Source organism: Numenius arquata, chromosome Z, assembly GCF_964106895.1.
Source record: "Numenius arquata chromosome Z, bNumArq3.hap1.1, whole genome shotgun sequence".
Taxonomy (NCBI): domain Eukaryota; kingdom Metazoa; phylum Chordata; class Aves; order Charadriiformes; family Scolopacidae; genus Numenius; species Numenius arquata.
The window spans coordinates 24,008,241-24,025,465 of NC_133616.1; the positions used below are offsets into that span (position 1 = coordinate 24,008,241).

A 17,225-nucleotide genomic window follows, 5' to 3' on the forward strand; every position below is an offset into this window, starting at 1 on the left:
TTATTTGTCTAAAATTTCTGAGCATGTATTTAAGTACTAAAGTCCATTCAACAACTTTGGAATTTACCTGCTTGGAATTTGAGGGACTACAGGGTGGGCTGGGCTAAACTTGAACTGCTCCTGGTACTCCCAGAAAGTTGATAAGTGTTTCTGTTTCATTTGAAGGAGGGTCAGGATGAAACAGTTTATGCAGCGTATTTTCCATGAGTTACTGCTTTGCAAGAAGACATATTGTGTTTCCAAATGGAAATAGCTATGTTCCAGCAATATCCTATTGCATTCTCTTTTTGAAGATTTCTCCTGTGCTTCCTTCATATGGAGAAATAAACTTCTTGTATAACGGCTACAAACCTTGGCTAGGGAATACATTTTTTAAAGCAAAGTTCTTTGGTTTTGAACAAGATTACAATGTTTACATGTTATGCTTTCTGACATCTCTGTTGGTATACTTTCTAGTGGAAAAGCAAATAACAAATTTTCTTCCTTCTTCTAGCCAGAGTGAATTCCTCCTACCTCCTCCAGTATTGTCCTATTCCATACTACACTATGCCAAACTAAGGCAGATGATAAAAAGGATTTTTGTTACATTAATGAACTAAGACTTAACATTTGAAAGAACTCTCAAGAACTGCTTCTATCTTGATAAGAATTAACAAAACTGCTTTAATGACAACCTAAGAAAGAGTATCAGTTATTATGGGCTAATATATGAAGGACCTACTGAATAATGATGGGGCTTGTTGTTTGAATTTCCTAAACAAGGATGATTTGGAGGAAAAAAGACAAACTATAAAATACTTATTTGACAAATGGTGTGAAGTAAATATGCTACTTATAATAGTAATTTGGAATGTTCTGGTCAATGGTGTTTAGCAAGATTACAAAAGAAAGTAAGCCTTGTTAATTTGGGATTTTGGCTTCCGTAAGTTTCCATTAAAAAGGAGGAGTTGCTATGCTATGGTTTTTTCAGTGACATAGTTAGTAGGCAAGTTAGTAAATTTCTGTAGTCTTGTCTTTTGGCTAACTTTTCCAGGAAGTCTAAAATGCACTTTTTTTATTAAGGAATAATAGTTAAAAATACATGCATACAGTTATTTAATGTGACTAATTATTTTTTTCCTTTTATCTTGCAGCAACGCACCTCTTGCTTTTTCCTCCAAAGTATGTTATATTAAGTTTCGTGAAGCATCAAGTGTTGGTGTGGCCCAGCATCTAACTAACACCGTTTTTATTGACAGAGCTTTGATAGTTGTGCCCTGCGCAGAAGGTTAGTATTTTAGACATTGTTCTGTAATGTTGGTCTTTGTCGTGTCTGCTAATCGTTATAAGCTTTCCATGTAAGAAGGTGGTGCTCTGTTGTTATTTTATTTTATTTTATTGCTTTTTGAAAAGTCTTGAAACAAAATTGAAAATTGAATGAAGAAGCACAATTATATAGGTTCAATTGAAATTCAGCATTAGAAAAAAGGTAGTTGATTTAAATTAGGATAATTCAATTTTCCATAGTTGTTACATATTCTGAGAAAAAAGAAGATGAAATAATTCCCTTCATTATGGTATGTGTTGGCAAGCTTATTCTCACACAGAGTTCTCACTGAAGTCAATGGAGCACTGAAAAGATTCAGCAATTTCCTGGCACCATTGCAGTTTGGATCTTAATGTATCACCTTTGGTGTGCTGGTGGTTTGTTTTTTTTTTTTAAGATCCTGATTATTTTGTCTATTTTTTTTAGGCTGAATCCCAATTTTGTCTTGTAGGCATGTGATATATATGCATTTGGCCATTTTAGATTCATTTAATCTAAAATATTTAGCATTCATGGTGATAATTACTGTTTTAATATGAATGTTTATCTGCTAATTTAATAAAATTTAGTTTTCCTTTCTTGTTACTGTGGAAAGTATTACTTTGTGTGCCATAAAAAGGCTTTCTTACATATACTGGTACTCCTTTTTCATTTTAGATCTCTCTTTAAAAATGCAGTGATCTGTACAGAATGCTTCCAGTGTGAAATATTTTTAAAAGTCTTAATAAAATAAAATGCTTGGTGAATACTAAATTTACAAGTGTTCGTTTAACTAGCTTTGAGGCCATACTTTTACAGATGTGTTGAATACAGGGTAGTTCTTTTTATTAGTGTAATATCCCAAATCTGAATAGTGTTACATGAAGCATGTCCCTACAGTAGGAATATCACTGGAGTTAGGCAGAGCCCCATTGACTTCATTGGGATCGTTGTGGAACTGAGCATCTGCCCATTTGGTTCTGGACTTTTTGCTTCTTTAGAGTGGAAATATTCCAGCTGGTGGAGTAAATTTAACTTCACTTTGAACATGGTAGCTGTTTTGCCATAAACAACAATATTTAGAATGATTGAACCATAAACTGTAGCAAGTCAAGAAATGCCTCATATTAACATAACTTTTTTAACTGCAAGAGTCAGGTTTTGGTTGAAAAAATGCTGTTGACTTCTTGGAGTTTGTTAACAGTGGTCCTGGAATACCATTTTTTGGCATGTTTGCCACATCATGATCTGGCTAGTATGAGATTCGTGCTGCTGTAATAATGGTCTGGGATGTTCTTAGCAAACTCTGACAAGTCTCCAAAATGTCATAGAACCTGTAAGTACTTTCACTAAAGGCTATATTGACCTACAATACAATATACTGACTGTTCTTGTAGCCTTCTTAATAGGAGCATATGGCACATATATTTGTCTTTGAGAGGCCTAGATTTTTAGTTGCTTTTATACCTTGTTTGGGGGACTTTTTGGTTTTATTTTTTGTACCTGTTCTTAAACCACAAAGAGGATATTGCTGTATCCACTTGAAGCTTTGTAGAGGCTGGTGGGACCGGAGTCCTTACTATTGAAAAATTGCCCCTAAATAATTGAATACAAATTATTCAGGATCTTAGTTTTATGTTTCATCAAAAAGACCTTAATCCTGGTTCGGTACTGCCAGAGAGGGAAGAATGCTGCCTAACGAATGAACAGTACTTCCTGGTGTTTTTCTTGTGATGAGATCATTGCCTGACGTGATATGGCGACAGGCAGGTAAAGCTACTTTCCTCTGTCTCTTGGTGATAGACCATGAATGGAAGGAGAGTACAATCAAGCTCTGACAAACCCCATTTGTAGCTGGCTTATTAGGCACTTCTGAGAAAAAATATTACAGAAAAAATTGTCACTGTTCAAAATCATTCCGGACCCCACAGAGATTTGTGCATAATCAGGTGAACAAATGATTGGGTTGTGAGGTCAATTTTTTTTTAATGTCAGAATGCTGTTTACATGTAACTTTCTAACAGAGTCACTAATTTTAATTCATAAAGACATGAATTTGTATAGGTTTAACTTTCTGAGGAAATTATTGTGTGGAGTAAGTATGGCTTTGGAGACCACAATGCAAGATTTTTGATTGACTACCATATGATGCATTGTTAATGGAGTCAGTGGAGTGTATCATGGGCTTTAAAAGTAGTGATGGCTATATTCTACTGGGAGATAAAATTATATCCTTGGCCAACAGTGCCAGTAATAAAACATTTCATGCGCCGAATCAAATGTAGAGGAACGTAATACGGAACTCTGAAAACTTAGTTTTAAAACCAGAATAAAATCTGAAATTTTGAGTGTATTTAAACAGTGGTAGATCAAGGGAGGAGGAGGAGGGAATCACTATACAATGAAAAAAGTGTTAATTTTGTAATGTTTAATAAACAATTAAACAAAAATGTAATTGTAAATGAAGTAACATTAATAAGCTGTCAAAATACGACTTTTTAGTATGTGTATTGGTAGGCTTTTCTATAAATGTTATACTTTGAGAACACAAAGGTTGAAAGATAAACAAAGATGCCACCCTAATCATTCTAAATTTTATGTCCACATTATCTGGTAGATGGATTTTGACTATTAATTTGGTTTTGTATGTTTTCTCTGTGTGATATTTGTGCATTATTAGATGACTAGACTGGCCAAGGCAGACCTGTTACACTTGCCTGAGTTAGGCATTGTTTGCCATGCCACTAAACCTGCCGCCAAGTGAAACCTTCATGGGGGAAATGAGATCGAAGTCTGGCCTGCTGAAGATGGACGCCCTGTCTCTGTTTTTATTTTATTTTGCTTTCTTTCCTTTGTTTCTTTTATTTTTATTTTTATTTTATTTTGTCCCTTTTTTTTGTTTTGTTCTGTTAAATCTCTTTCCCTTGTACTTGTGAACTGGTACTTCAGTTCTGTAAAAATGGTGTTTTGTAAAGGGTTCACAGTGTTTCATTTTGAAGTTGACCTGAAGCTGCTTATGATTGGTGGATGGTATACACAGAAGTTAGAATATGATTAACTTTTATGCTGTGGGTTACTGATAAATTTGATTTGGAATACATTTAAGCATCTAAATTCAACAGATGAGCACATTGTGTCAGCAGACAGGAATAGTGAAAAATATATCAGTTTAAGATACGTTCTTTCATATGTTATGCTTTATGAGTTGGAAAAGGACAGTTTATATCTTGGAAAAGGACAGTTGAAACGTTTACTTCTGGAGAAATTAACTTTACAAAGTAAAGTCATGATCTTTCTCTGCTTTTCCTCTTCTCAGCAGAGTAGTTTTATTTTAGGTTGCATGGTCTGTTTAAAAGAAGTCTGTCTATTTATGTCTAATTTATGAAGAGTTTGAAATAATTATTTCTGAAATTGAACTTTCATGAGTATTGAATGTCATGAAGTACATGTTTGGTACTGATGAAACCTTGCTCCAGTGAGGTCAGTGGCAGTAAGATTTCATCGTTTTGTTTTTGTAATTTTCAGAAAAAACTGTATACCACTCATAAGTACAAATGCAGCCTGAAGTTTTGGTTGGAATGTGTTATGTGAGGCACATTGTCTTTTAACACTGTTATTTGTGGGAAGATTGAATCAGTTCTCTGTGTGTGTGTGTGTATGTGTGTGTATATTGTGCTTTGACATGCTCCAGTGGTGGTTATTTTAAGAAGAAAAGAGAAAAATGTGTCGTCTTGGTCATCTCAGAATCTCAGAAGCCTTGGCAGTTCATGCCGGAGTGATTGAGAGGGCTCTCATCCCCAAATGATGTTCTTACTTATGTGAAACAGAAGCCCTGAAACTGAAGTGGTGGAGCAGGAGGTGGTGTGTCGAGTACTTGGGCACTGCTCTTCGCAGCCAGCTGTGCTGGGATCAACTGGTGTCACACTGGTAGTGCACCAGACTGTGTGCTACTGCTGGGAAGAGCTTTGCTTTGTGATCTCTGTTGGATTTAGCTGTGGCAGTTGAGGTTATTGCCAGTAGGTGTAATCTCTTTAATTACTGCTGCTAAATCCAGTAAGAATCATGAATTGGATCACATAGAAATTACTTTATTTGTAAGTGTACATTTTCCATTGATTTAAAATAGCAGGAAAATAACAGTTCCTTTAATTATGTCCAGAGTAGATATGAACTGTAACTATTTTTAAAACAAGCAAATTTACTGCAGAAGCATTTTTGGGGGGGAGGATTAACCATGTAGTTTCAGCACAAAGAGTAGGAAATTAATTTCTTCTGAGCACTTGGAGGGGGATCAAAATATTGTAAACAGTACTTGCTTAACACAGATACTTCTGGTCAGCATTTAGCAAAATGGATTCTGGTATGGACTAGGTTGACTAGGGCTCTTAAGCACTTTGATGATACAGAAGAGTAACAATCATAACTGATATTTAGGACAACTGTACATTTCCTAAGAATCTTAAGCTGTCTCTAAGTAATGCAGAGCTAATCTACCTCTGCTTCCAGATTTCTTTGCATAGTGAAGAATCAGTAAGTAAATGTTCATAGAATCTTTGATTTTCTAAACACAAGAGCTTCTAAGAAATCTTTATAGGGATGTGGTATAGATATGGCATATTTATTTTGTCTGTTGCCCTCATTAGAAAATAAATATCTTTACCTCATTTCCACTCAACTTTTAAAAACTGCGAGTTTAAAAAACAAAAGAGTTATTCTTAAACTATAGTGTCCTGATTTGTTGGTCATAACCCACATGTTTTGTTGCATCTTCGTGGACTTGTATTCCTTTTATAAAGAAATTATTGGAGGTAAAACTCAAACTTCAAGCTTGTAACTTGTGAGATTATTTGGCCTCACATATTAATTTGTTTTTCAAAACTGTTTAAAGAACAGGGAAGTAAGTTTGCAAGATATTTCATACTTGGTTCCCCCACACACACACCAGTTTGTGTTCTATAGAATTACTAAAAAGTTTGACCTGGTCTTGAAAACTGGAGAAGGACCTTTTGAAAAGACAGCATGTCAAATAGGCAGGCAAATTTTCAGGGTTCTGTCTGCAGAGATAGACTCTTTCTCATTCTTGAATAAAATAAATGAATCTTCGTGGCATGGAACTGACTGATAAGATTTGTATTTAAAATAAAACATTACACTGTTGAAGGACCAAGGTATTCTGGAAATAATGCTGCTAATATTACAGTTGAGATACGCATGTTATTCATTCTATGAACTGCTATAACAGTGCACTTAACCAAAAGTGTTCAGTGGATTCCCTGAGAAACATTTAAGCAAATGAGTAATTCCAATTATTTCAGCAAGATGACCAATATGCTTAAAGCTTAGGCTTGTATTTAAATACCTTTCTGAACTTGACTCATTGTCTGTTTAGCTATGTGCTTAACTCAGTTCCTATTTAAAAGGGCTAAATGCCTAAGCAACTCTGAAGTTTATCTGGTTAAGTGTATATTGAATTGGCTGTATGTAAGCGCATACTTAAATTAGGCATATACTTATGTACGTTACTGACCAAGGATCTGAATTAGAATGCAGACACACCACTTCCGGAACCATTTCTACTATTGGATTTACTTGAGCCATGTCTGTTGATCCTGTAGAAACCTGCATGAGTATCCAGTTAATTGCAAGATGCTAGCTGTTCAGGATAAGGTCTGGTTCATTCATCATTTGAAAACACTTAAGTATTTTGATTTTCAGAAAAAACGGTACATAATTCTATGCCTAATTTGCATGCACAGCTGCTGGAGCTGTATATTTGAGAGCCTGTTAGTTAGCTACATATTAGGCAGGATGTGCAGCAAAATACCTGATACTCATGAGCAGTCAGGCAAATCGGGTACACCTCGCATTGCATGCCTGACTTCAAAATGAGATCTGTAAAAAGTGCTGAACATTGTGATGATGTCTCAGATTCATGCATGTTTTTGAAAAAGCCCTGGAAGTCATTACTGCACAGTTAATTCTTAAGTGCTAATAATTTTCCTATTTTTCTCCTTTAGATAGAAAAGTCAAGTGTTTGTTACATGTTAAGGAGCAAGGTGCCTCAAAATTTAACATAAATAAAATAAGTGTAAATAGGAAGCATGAGGAAAAAATGGGTACTGTTATTTTATCTTTTCTATTCCACCCATGCTACATATAAATTAAGTTTCATTTGGATTTGTTTTGTCCTTTGGTCATATCCAACTGTAACCCAGTCTTTGCTGCAGATCTGTAGAACAGGTTTGCAACACTTTTTTTTCTTCTTTTTATTTTTTTAAAGTAGTATGTTTCCTGTGGGGTCTGTTGGAACTCATATAGCTAAAACTGCACAGTGTTTTGAAACTTACCTCATATTTTGCTTTTTGATAAGAATATTAATACATTCATTTAAAAATCCCTAAGTTAGGGGGTGTATAGTTAAAGCATACGCAGTTTGAACCAAAGCAGTAAAATCCACTGACACAGTATTTGTTTATACCTTGACCTTTAAAACTATGTCTAAATAAAAGCATTTACTTTAAAGTGCATGGGGTAGTACTAAAGGGCTCAGTTGGATAGCATAAATACAGCTAAGCCAGTAATTTTTAATAGATCATCAATACTTGGTATAATTAGAACTTCTTTCTTTCATTTTTCAGTTTAGTGTTTAATGTTTGTACTAGTTTAAATCCCTTTGAATTTCAAATTTCATATGTACGTTTAATAGTAATCATAATGGTTTTACTATTAAATCTTTTGATTTTTGAAGATTTTTTGGGTTCATTTAGCAGTCTAATTATGACTAATGTTGAATGAAACCTGTGTTTAATTCAGATTGGATATTACTTAAACTTTTAGCATGGCGGGGGAATATAATCCGATCGAAATAGTAGGAGATAAATATTTTGGGAAAATACGGCTTACTTAGTGGATCAGTTATGACTTTCTTCAATCTCAGTAAATTTCAAGCTAATTTATCAAAGTTTCAGATAAACTGAGGTGACATAGAATGTGAGACAATACAAATCTAAATATTTTCTGCTCTATCCACCTCCAGTTTCACTTGTAGTATGTATTGTGTGGAGTCACTGTAGTTCAGTAGTTTTTATTTGATTTTTATTTATTTTTACATCCAAAGTAGGTAGCACCAGAGGATTAAGAAAAAAAAAGCACAAATTTCAGTTAGCACATACGTTGGGTTTTTTCTTTTTTTTTTTTCTTTTACTGATTTGGTTATTTGCCATTTCTGGGGATTAAACTTTAAAAAATGTTCTTCTTTTCTGTATCTGATGTTCTGTGTGCTATTAGTGATGCAGCCAACACGAACGGTTGTCATGTGTAAAACAACTTTCGATCACCGCGAAAACACCGCCCTGGGAAAGCGTCCATGCTTGATATCGTTTGGTTCATGAACATTAAGTTTCCAGTACAGGTGACCCATAGCTCAAAGTGTTAAATAATTGTATACATTATTCAGTTTTTAAAATAATAATCCATTAATGAGATTGCTAGTCTTTGAAGTTTTGCTCACTTTTGTTTTTCCTAGTAGAACAGGGTAAAAGGAAAAACTTAAGTTCTTATTTGTTTCTTTGTAAGGATCTGGTAGATAGATTCATTGTTATTTATTACATTTTTAAATGCAAGGGTAATTGTAAAATCATAGAAAGAGTAACATCTGTGTAGCGTTCCAACTCTGTGTAACGCTTTCATTTGCTTCTTCAGGTAAAATCCCAGATGAAGCCAAAGCCCTTTCTCTGTTGGCGCCTGCTCCTACTATGACAAGCCTGATGCCTGGTGCAGGGTTGCTTCCTATACCTACACCAACCCCTTTGACTACAGTAAGTGAAATTCCATGGCTGTTTGATTTCTGGTTTCCACTATACTCGATAGCATTTTCTGTGTTCAGAGAAGAAGAACTATCTAATCCATGGATGTTGTCCTCTTGTATGCCCTCAGTGAGGGTTTAGCTGCAGTGCCTCTTCTAAAGGTAGATCACAAGATGTCCATGTGCTATCTTTCCTGGGTTTTTCTTTTGGATTATTATTGTGCAAAATAGTGGGTAAGTACTGATTTTGGTTGTGTCCATTTTAATTGTGCTTTTCTAGATCCATTAATTTTGCCCAGTGGCAGTTCTATCCAGCTCCTAAAAATTTGTTACAACATAATAGTCATATTGACACAGTTCTTCGGAATAATAAAATGCTGAATTAAGGTTCTTCTACTTGATAACTTTGTGACAGGGTTTTTGACTCTTTGCCTAGCAATGTTTTCACTACAAGAAGCATAGGAGCTAGCTGCTGCTGCTTCTGCTCAGTTCCCTTTTGCCTTTGTAAGCCTTTCTTGACATCAGCAGGCTGCTGTGACCTATTCAGGGAAAACAGAGTAGTTTTCTCTTTTGTTACATAAAAAAAAATAAATTAACTGGTGGCTTGTTGACATTTTCTCACACTTGTTAGAACATTTGTTTGCTGGAAAGGCAGTTGCTTTTTTGGGTGGAGAAAATAAAACTCAAACCAGGAACTCAGCAGACCAATTTAGTAGTGATTTTTCAGTGACTTTTTTTGGTGACATTCCACAGGAGACATTTCAATTCCCAGTTGCAAAAATGAGAGGTGTATTGTCCTCATTCTCTAGGAAGTGACTGTGTTCGTAGGGATAGAACTTACACCTAATATCCTTCACATTTCAACTGTAATTAATTTTGCCTTATATGATGTATTTGTCCAAAAGGTACCTTATCTGTCCCTTTGATTGACTGATAACTATTACAGAAAAAATTGACCCTGGGCACTGTAAATTCCCTTCTTCCCTTGCCAGGCAAGGGCTCAGCAGTTCCTCATCTACTTCTAATAAAAAAATAAAAAAAAACAAACAAACCAAAAACAAATTCAAGCCTATATGTTTTCTGATTGATATACTGCATCCCTGGCCATACCCCTTTACAAGATGTTAACTGATAGCCCACAGAAAATCTGAACTACAGAAGGTTACTTATGGGTAGATTTTTATTCTATAAAAAGCGTGGTCATTGGGACCTTAAAGTATTGCCTGTATTCATTAGATTTATTTCTACAGAAAGGCACAAGGCAGGCAAGTATTAACAAGTAAAGTATCTTCCACCAGTGTTGGTTGGAAAGCATATTCTGTTTTTGTGTTTTCCAGCTCGGTGTTTCACTTGGCACTTTGGGGGCTATACCAGCAGCAGCATTGGACCCTAACATTACAGCACTGGGAGAAATACCACAACCACCAATTATGGGGAATGTGGATCCATCCAAAATTGATGAAATCAGGAGAACAGTCTATGTTGGAAACTTGAATTCCCAGGTAGGTTTTTTTTGTGTGTAATGGAAATACTAATGGAAGGTGTAAAATTGTCGTTTATGAATTCAAATCTTATATGTTAAAGAATTTTTTTAGTTGGTGGCAATAGGAATTTAAAAAAACAAAAAATAATCTTTTTATTTACTAGTGATATTTAAAATTTTGAATGCTTCTGTGCCAATCAGATCAGACCACATTGTGGAATTCATTCTGGCAGCATACCAGAGAAATCACACTGCTGCTGAATTCAAGAAACATGATTGTGTGTGTTGTGCACATGTCCAGCTGGGTTGTGTTAGCTGGGCAATGCCTCAGAAGTCGTGAGACCATGGTAGCTCTCCCCCACAACACTGTGCAGGTGCTTAAGTACAGCAAGGTGGAATGATGTGTTCTTGTGGAAGTTGCAAAATTAGCACCTTTGAGTTCCTATAACAGGAAAGTTAGTTCTGTCAGAAATTTGGTTTTTTCAGCAATCGATTGAATTAAATGAAAAATGATTTGGTTTTGACTGATGGCAATGTAAGTATTTTGTTTTGTTGTTTTTTGACTGCCAGAGTGTAGAAGTGCTGTTGATCGTGATAAAACAAAACAAGCTGGAAGCTAGTAGAAAAAAAGATAAAACTAAGACTTGTAATATTGTTTGGATATTATTTTTTTTTAATTGATCGAAATTCACAGGCAGTAGTTTGGACACAGGTATATAAGGAAATTCCTCATCATTTATCTCAAGTGAGTTGCCCGAAAAGTTCAAAGTCCTATACAAATGCTTTTTTAACCTAGATGTAGGATTTCAGTGCTTGTGGTTGCACTATTTTAAATTGTAATACAATCTTTAGATTAATGGAAGAAAAAATACCCGTCTATGTTAAAGTGTAACATTGCCAAATTCATGTTGCCTCTATAATATTGGTGAGATAAATTTCCAAAATCTGTAGCTCTTAGATTATGTGATACATTGGATAAGTGGTTTTAATTATATGTTTTACTTCAGCTGAGCTCTTTGACTCTTTCTAGACTACAACAGCAGATCAGCTGCTTGAATTCTTTAAGCAAGTTGGAGAAGTCAAATTTGTGCGAATGGCAGGTGATGAGACACAACCAACACGATTTGCTTTTGTGGAATTTGCAGACCAAAATTCTGTACCTCGAGCTCTTGCCTTTAATGGAGTTATGTTTGGAGACAGGCCACTAAAGTAAGAAATTAATTGTCTATGTGACTATTAAATGGGAGATTTCTTTGTACCCTTATGCATTTATGACTCTGATGTTCAGGAAACTGCTGTGATGAATATTTTTTGAATATAAGGACCTATTGTTAGCAAACTGGAACAATTTTATAAACTCCAATTTCAAGGTTGGGTATAACTTTCTCTGAGACAAATATGGATGGCATTGAGTAAAATACATTTATATTTAATGTTGAGGTAGTAGGAGCTATAGTGGTGAAAGAATCTGTAAAGTCCTTAGTACTAATTAAGCTTTCTGTATGATGTGTATGTAGTTAGTAGGCCTTAATGTAGAGATTTGATCTGAAATAGAGAAGTAGATTCCTGGGCTTGTATTAGAAAATATTTTAGCATGGAAGTATTGTGCCACATTTATTTAAAAGTTGTAAGATTTGAAAGCAATAAAAGATGTTTCAGATACTTAGAATAGATGAGTGTTAGGAAAAATCTGTAGTTTTGCTGAACTTTGAAGTTTTTAGTCACACATGGAAGTTGAGTTTTTGTTCTTTCTTAGATGTTTTTCATTTTCCCTTTTCAAGTGGTTGAGAGTTAAAGGTTTTATTTTTCCTTAATTTAGAATAAATCACTCCAATAATGCAATAGTGAAGCCTCCTGAAATGACACCACAAGCTGCTGCCAAGGAACTGGAAGAAGTGATGAAGCGAGTAAGGGAAGCCCAGTCTTTCATATCTGCTGCTATTGAGCCAGGTAGGTATATTATGTTCATTACCTAACAGACATGTTCGCTAAGTACCTTGGCACATGCTGTAAATAGCGTTTTCATACACAGGAAAATGGTACTTCAAAAGTGAACAATATGCGTTGGAATAAAAGGAAAATTATGAAAATCGTGTTCATGCAACAAAGCAGTAGAATGAAGCTGACTTTTCATTTCATCATGTTTAATTTCCAGATACATGCTCACCAAATGTTTTCAAAAATACAAAGTTAATATTAAATTAATACTTAATGTTGGTGCTTTTTAAAGTGCTTACAAACTTTTAAAAGAAAATGTTTTATATTTTGTTTTGTTCTCCTCTAGCACCCATTACTGCCATAGTTTCATGATTAGAGGGAGCTAGCATGGTTCTGAAAGCAAGCAGGTTAATTTTGTACCTGCACTATGCTCTTTTTCGTGCTGGCTCGAGACTGGGTGCATCCTCATAACAAATGGGATCAGAGAACAAATCTGGGATGAAACTTAACATACTGTAAAGGACAGTTTTTCATCTAAATTGGTTTCCCAATCCCTGTTAACACTGAAATGCCAGGTCAAAGAGGAAGGTGTTGGTGGGTTGAGAGGTTAGAGAGACATTGGAGTGCTGATTTATCCTGACTTAAACTGATTGCAAAACCACAGCATAAAAAAAATTCTCAATGTGTCTAACTTGCAGTTGAGATCCTCCTTTTTCTTTTGATCAGTGAGATTTTGTCATTCTTCTTACTAACAAACCCAGACATTGTCTTACATAGGTTAGGTAGTGCAGAGTCTTGGGGGGGGTAGGGGGATTCTGTTGGTTTTCAGAGTTGGAAGAAAAATATTTCTTAACATTTCCTCAATGTTAAGCAGCAGAATAACGATCTTTTAGAGTTTAAACCAAATTCTGATGAGGTCACTGTTAAGATTTCTGTTGACTTCCTGGCCTTTGGATCAAACTTTTCACCCTGTCATCTCCATCCTTTCCTCCCACAAAACAGTCTTTGAGGAATAAAACTTCAATATTTGCACAGTGGTTTAAATGTCTAAAAGTATATTTATATAAAGAAAGTATTATTTATTATTTACATTTTTGCTTGTTTTCAAAAATATGCCCTCTAAATTTACTCGATTCTTCTCAGGTTATTTAAAAAAAACAAAGTAAGTAATTATATTAAATAATAGACCAAGAGGAGAACATGTTGTGATCTTGTGCATTGTGGCAGCAACATAAATCCCATTCCTAATAGAGCTAGCTGTTTATAATTATCTGGTTTATGTGTACTGCTGCAGGATGGCTGCACTCAACGAGTATATGCAATGACTTTCTTGGATGTTTCTGAAGGCTATTTGCAAAGAAGGAAGATATGCAAAGAGTAGGCCCCTTGCACTATATGTGGTACATTCCACTTGTGCCAGATTGTTAACTGGGATCTTTAAATGTTCTGAGCTTACACTGCAAAGTGGTTTTTTCCTCTCAGAGTCTGGAAAGAGCAGTGAAAGAAAAGGCGGTCGATCTCGTTCCCATTCTCGTTCAGAATCCAGGTCTAGCTCAAAATCCCGATCTAGAAGAAAAAGATCACACTCAAAACACAGGTGGGTATGGGTTTTATTTTGGACTTAGAGATCATACTGGGATATTTTTATAGTAGTGGTGGTTACTGAGATTTCTTACTGAGTTATAAGACAAGTGTCCTGGTAGAGATGACTAATTTACACTGAGCAGATCAGAGTAATCAAGAACTTTGTCTCTGAATGGATATTCTTTCCCTCTAAATGCTAAATGTTTTAAGGAAGGCAACTTTTGTGCCATGTAGCATAACCATTTCTATGATTTCATGGTATGTTTTGTGCCATGTAGCATAATACAATTTTGTGACCTGTATTTTAAAAAGAAATAGTTACCTGTATTTTATGGATCAAACATGTAGTTTACTGTTAACTCCCTGAGCAGACAGACTGGATGGTTTTGCTAGTAGAAAGTCCTGATGACCTGAACTTTGAAATACCAGGTTATCAAATGCAGTATTTTTATTTAATGTACTGTAAATATAAGGCTATGGGTTTTAAAAGCAGAAGAACAAGTCTAGAAGGGCAGGTTTTCATTCTTCAGATTTTCTTTGCTTTGCTAAATTTGTTCTGAAGCAGACTTTGGAATATGGGAAGAAATAAAATTACTGGGTCATCCTTAAAGTATACCCATTGAGATTTTGTCCAAGAATGAGACAGTCTTGCTATGTGAGTCTTCGAAATACTTCCTGAAATGGTTCAGATTCTTTCAATGTCAGGAATGTCTTCAGAACATTTACATAATCAAAAGTTATTTGGCTACGTTATGTATCACTAAAAAAAAAAATAATACTCAAAAGGTATTTGATAGCTTACACTTTAAAAAGGCGAGTGTTGTCAGTGTTGCAGCAAAAGCTCTTGTTGCATTGTGTCATACATCATCTTCTAATAAGGCAACTAGAATTCCTTTAGATACAGAAAAGTTGGCCAGAAGGAGATATCATCAGTTATACAACCAAACAAATATGATATAAGTACAGGCTTCAGTTTTGCAATGGCAAGACACAACAGTACATGAAATGAAAATCTTAGGTACCTTCTTAATGCAAGAAGAATAATTTTGTCACTTCCTTATTGCTGGCTTCTCTGCTGTTTCTCTAACTCAGGACATAACTGAAAAACAATCTCTGTTTTGTATAACAGTGCAGTAATCTCAGTAGTATTTTGTGTTGACACAAACCAAATTGATTTTTAGAAGATGAACTTGCTTTTGTTTACTTGTGGAAATCCTGTGCTTTAAACAACTGTGAATGGTTAGTTATTTTTTTCTGATGATTTAGCACTACTATTTTCAGTTTTGAGAACATGCTGAAAAAGGCCAGTCTGATCTGTTGCAACAACTTAATCCCTAAGAATAAGATACCCTTACCACTTCCATGTTTCACCGTTTTATAAAACACTTGAATAATTTTTATCTCTATGATATAAAATTTATTCAAGGTCTTATTTTGACTCAATTGTAATTAGTTTGCCCTGTAGTTAGTTTGTATTTCTGCGGTGATTAGCAGAGCAAAGCTGTAGGTAAAAAATGGTTGCCTCTCCTCTCGATATATATTACTGTGTGTGTCTTGAGCTGCAGAAGACAGGTGGAGTGGGTTATCTTTTGTACTTCCCTGTTCTTCAGGATTTACTAAGTAATTTACATGGCCTTTCTGTCTTCGGTAAGTTAAACTTCATGGTATCTTAACCTCTCAGGCAAAGTATCCAATGTTTTTTTGAAACTTAATGTTTAAATTCAACTTTTTATTTCTGCATTCCTAGGGAGTATGATATTCCAAAAACAGAGAATATTTTGGAAAAAAAAAATAGTAATTTTAAAAAGTTTTATTTTCTTCATCAAATCTGCAACTATACTGTATATGTTTACCAGAAGAATTTTGGTAGGATTTTTATTAAAGTATCTACACTTTATTTGCATTCCTTATTTATCATGTAGTAAATGCTCATTCCTTTTCTTGAGCCTTCTTCTTCTTGTAGTTGAAATCTATGCTAACAAATCCTTTCAACTTGACTAAATGCTAAGCCACAGATAGTGTTGGGGTTTTTTTTCTGTTGAGTTTTTAAAAATTTATTTAAATTGTAACACTGGTGAACAATGCAAAAAGAGACCAGTTAAAGCTATCTTTCTTCAGTGACCAAGGCTGCAATAAGTGACTGGGTCCGAAGAAAACCAAAATGTAACTTACTATTTTTACAAGCTGCTACAAATTGGCTGTAATAGGTTTATGCACTGTAATTTACTAGGGACAGCTAACCTAGTATGATACGAATTAATATTTTCTGGGATGTTCATGGAAGTTACTATGAAACATGGTTATTACTTAAATGGCACCTTGTTTCAAAGGAGGGCATGTGCACCTGGTGAAGCATAAGGTATACATATTTGCAAAAGTGTTGGTAGGCAATGTATTACTGAGGTGTAACTGTATAATTTTATGTAGTGAAGCAAGTTTTATGGGTTTTTTCCCTTTGTTGGTTGACATAATTTTTAGGAATTTTCAGTATTAAAGTATTTTTCTTTTGTCATTGTTCATATAGAAGTAGATCTGGCAACAGATCACTCTCAAGACACAAGGACAGACGCAGATCTAGGAGTCCCCTGAAAAAACGGTCTCGATCTAGGGAAAGGCGAAAATCAAGAAGTCGCTCTCATTCTCGGTAAGTGCTGTTCCTAAGAAAATACACTGTTCTTAGAACACAGTATAGAGTTTTTGAAAAAAAATCTTAACAGACTTTTTAGGTGATGGTAAATGGTGGAATCTACAGATGCTCTAGTCTGTCCCCAGGCTTTGTCTGTGGGAGAAAAGAATAGAAAGTAAATTTTAATGCTGAGTGTACTGGTTTTGGCTGGGATAGAGTTAATTTTCTTCATAGTAGTTCACATGGTGCTTATGGGGGTTAAATCACCACACTGAGGATCCTAAACTTTAATAGTCTAATCCACATTTATACCAGCATGCAAGCTGACTGAAAATAGGTAACTTTAATTGCCAGACTTTAAGGAATAGGTTAGGAATGTTCTGTGTAGCCTGCGCAACCCACAATAAAGTGGATAATGCTTGTTCCGTATGTGTCTGTTGAGAAGGTTGGATTCAGGCTGAACTTGATCCCACATTCTGGGAATGTGTATAAAGTTTTTGTGCAC

At 35.0% G+C, this 17,225-nt stretch overlaps 1 protein-coding gene across 2 annotated transcripts in view; it reads left to right on the plus strand.

Annotated features, from left to right (window-relative positions):
- Positions 1 to 17,225, plus strand: part of SREK1 (splicing regulatory glutamic acid and lysine rich protein 1) — a 37,606-nt gene that overhangs the window by 8,950 nt on the left and 11,431 nt on the right. For both annotated transcript variants that reach the window (XM_074166832.1, XM_074166834.1), the window contains exons 2-8: positions 1,134 to 1,267; positions 8,987 to 9,102; positions 10,427 to 10,591; positions 11,603 to 11,781; positions 12,392 to 12,522; positions 13,993 to 14,107; positions 16,619 to 16,738. In XM_074166832.1, coding sequence (XP_074022933.1) covers positions 1,134 to 1,267; positions 8,987 to 9,102; positions 10,427 to 10,591; positions 11,603 to 11,781; positions 12,392 to 12,522; positions 13,993 to 14,107; positions 16,619 to 16,738 — 960 coding nt within the window. The remainder of the gene's footprint in view (positions 1 to 1,133; positions 1,268 to 8,986; positions 9,103 to 10,426; positions 10,592 to 11,602; positions 11,782 to 12,391; positions 12,523 to 13,992; positions 14,108 to 16,618; positions 16,739 to 17,225) is intronic.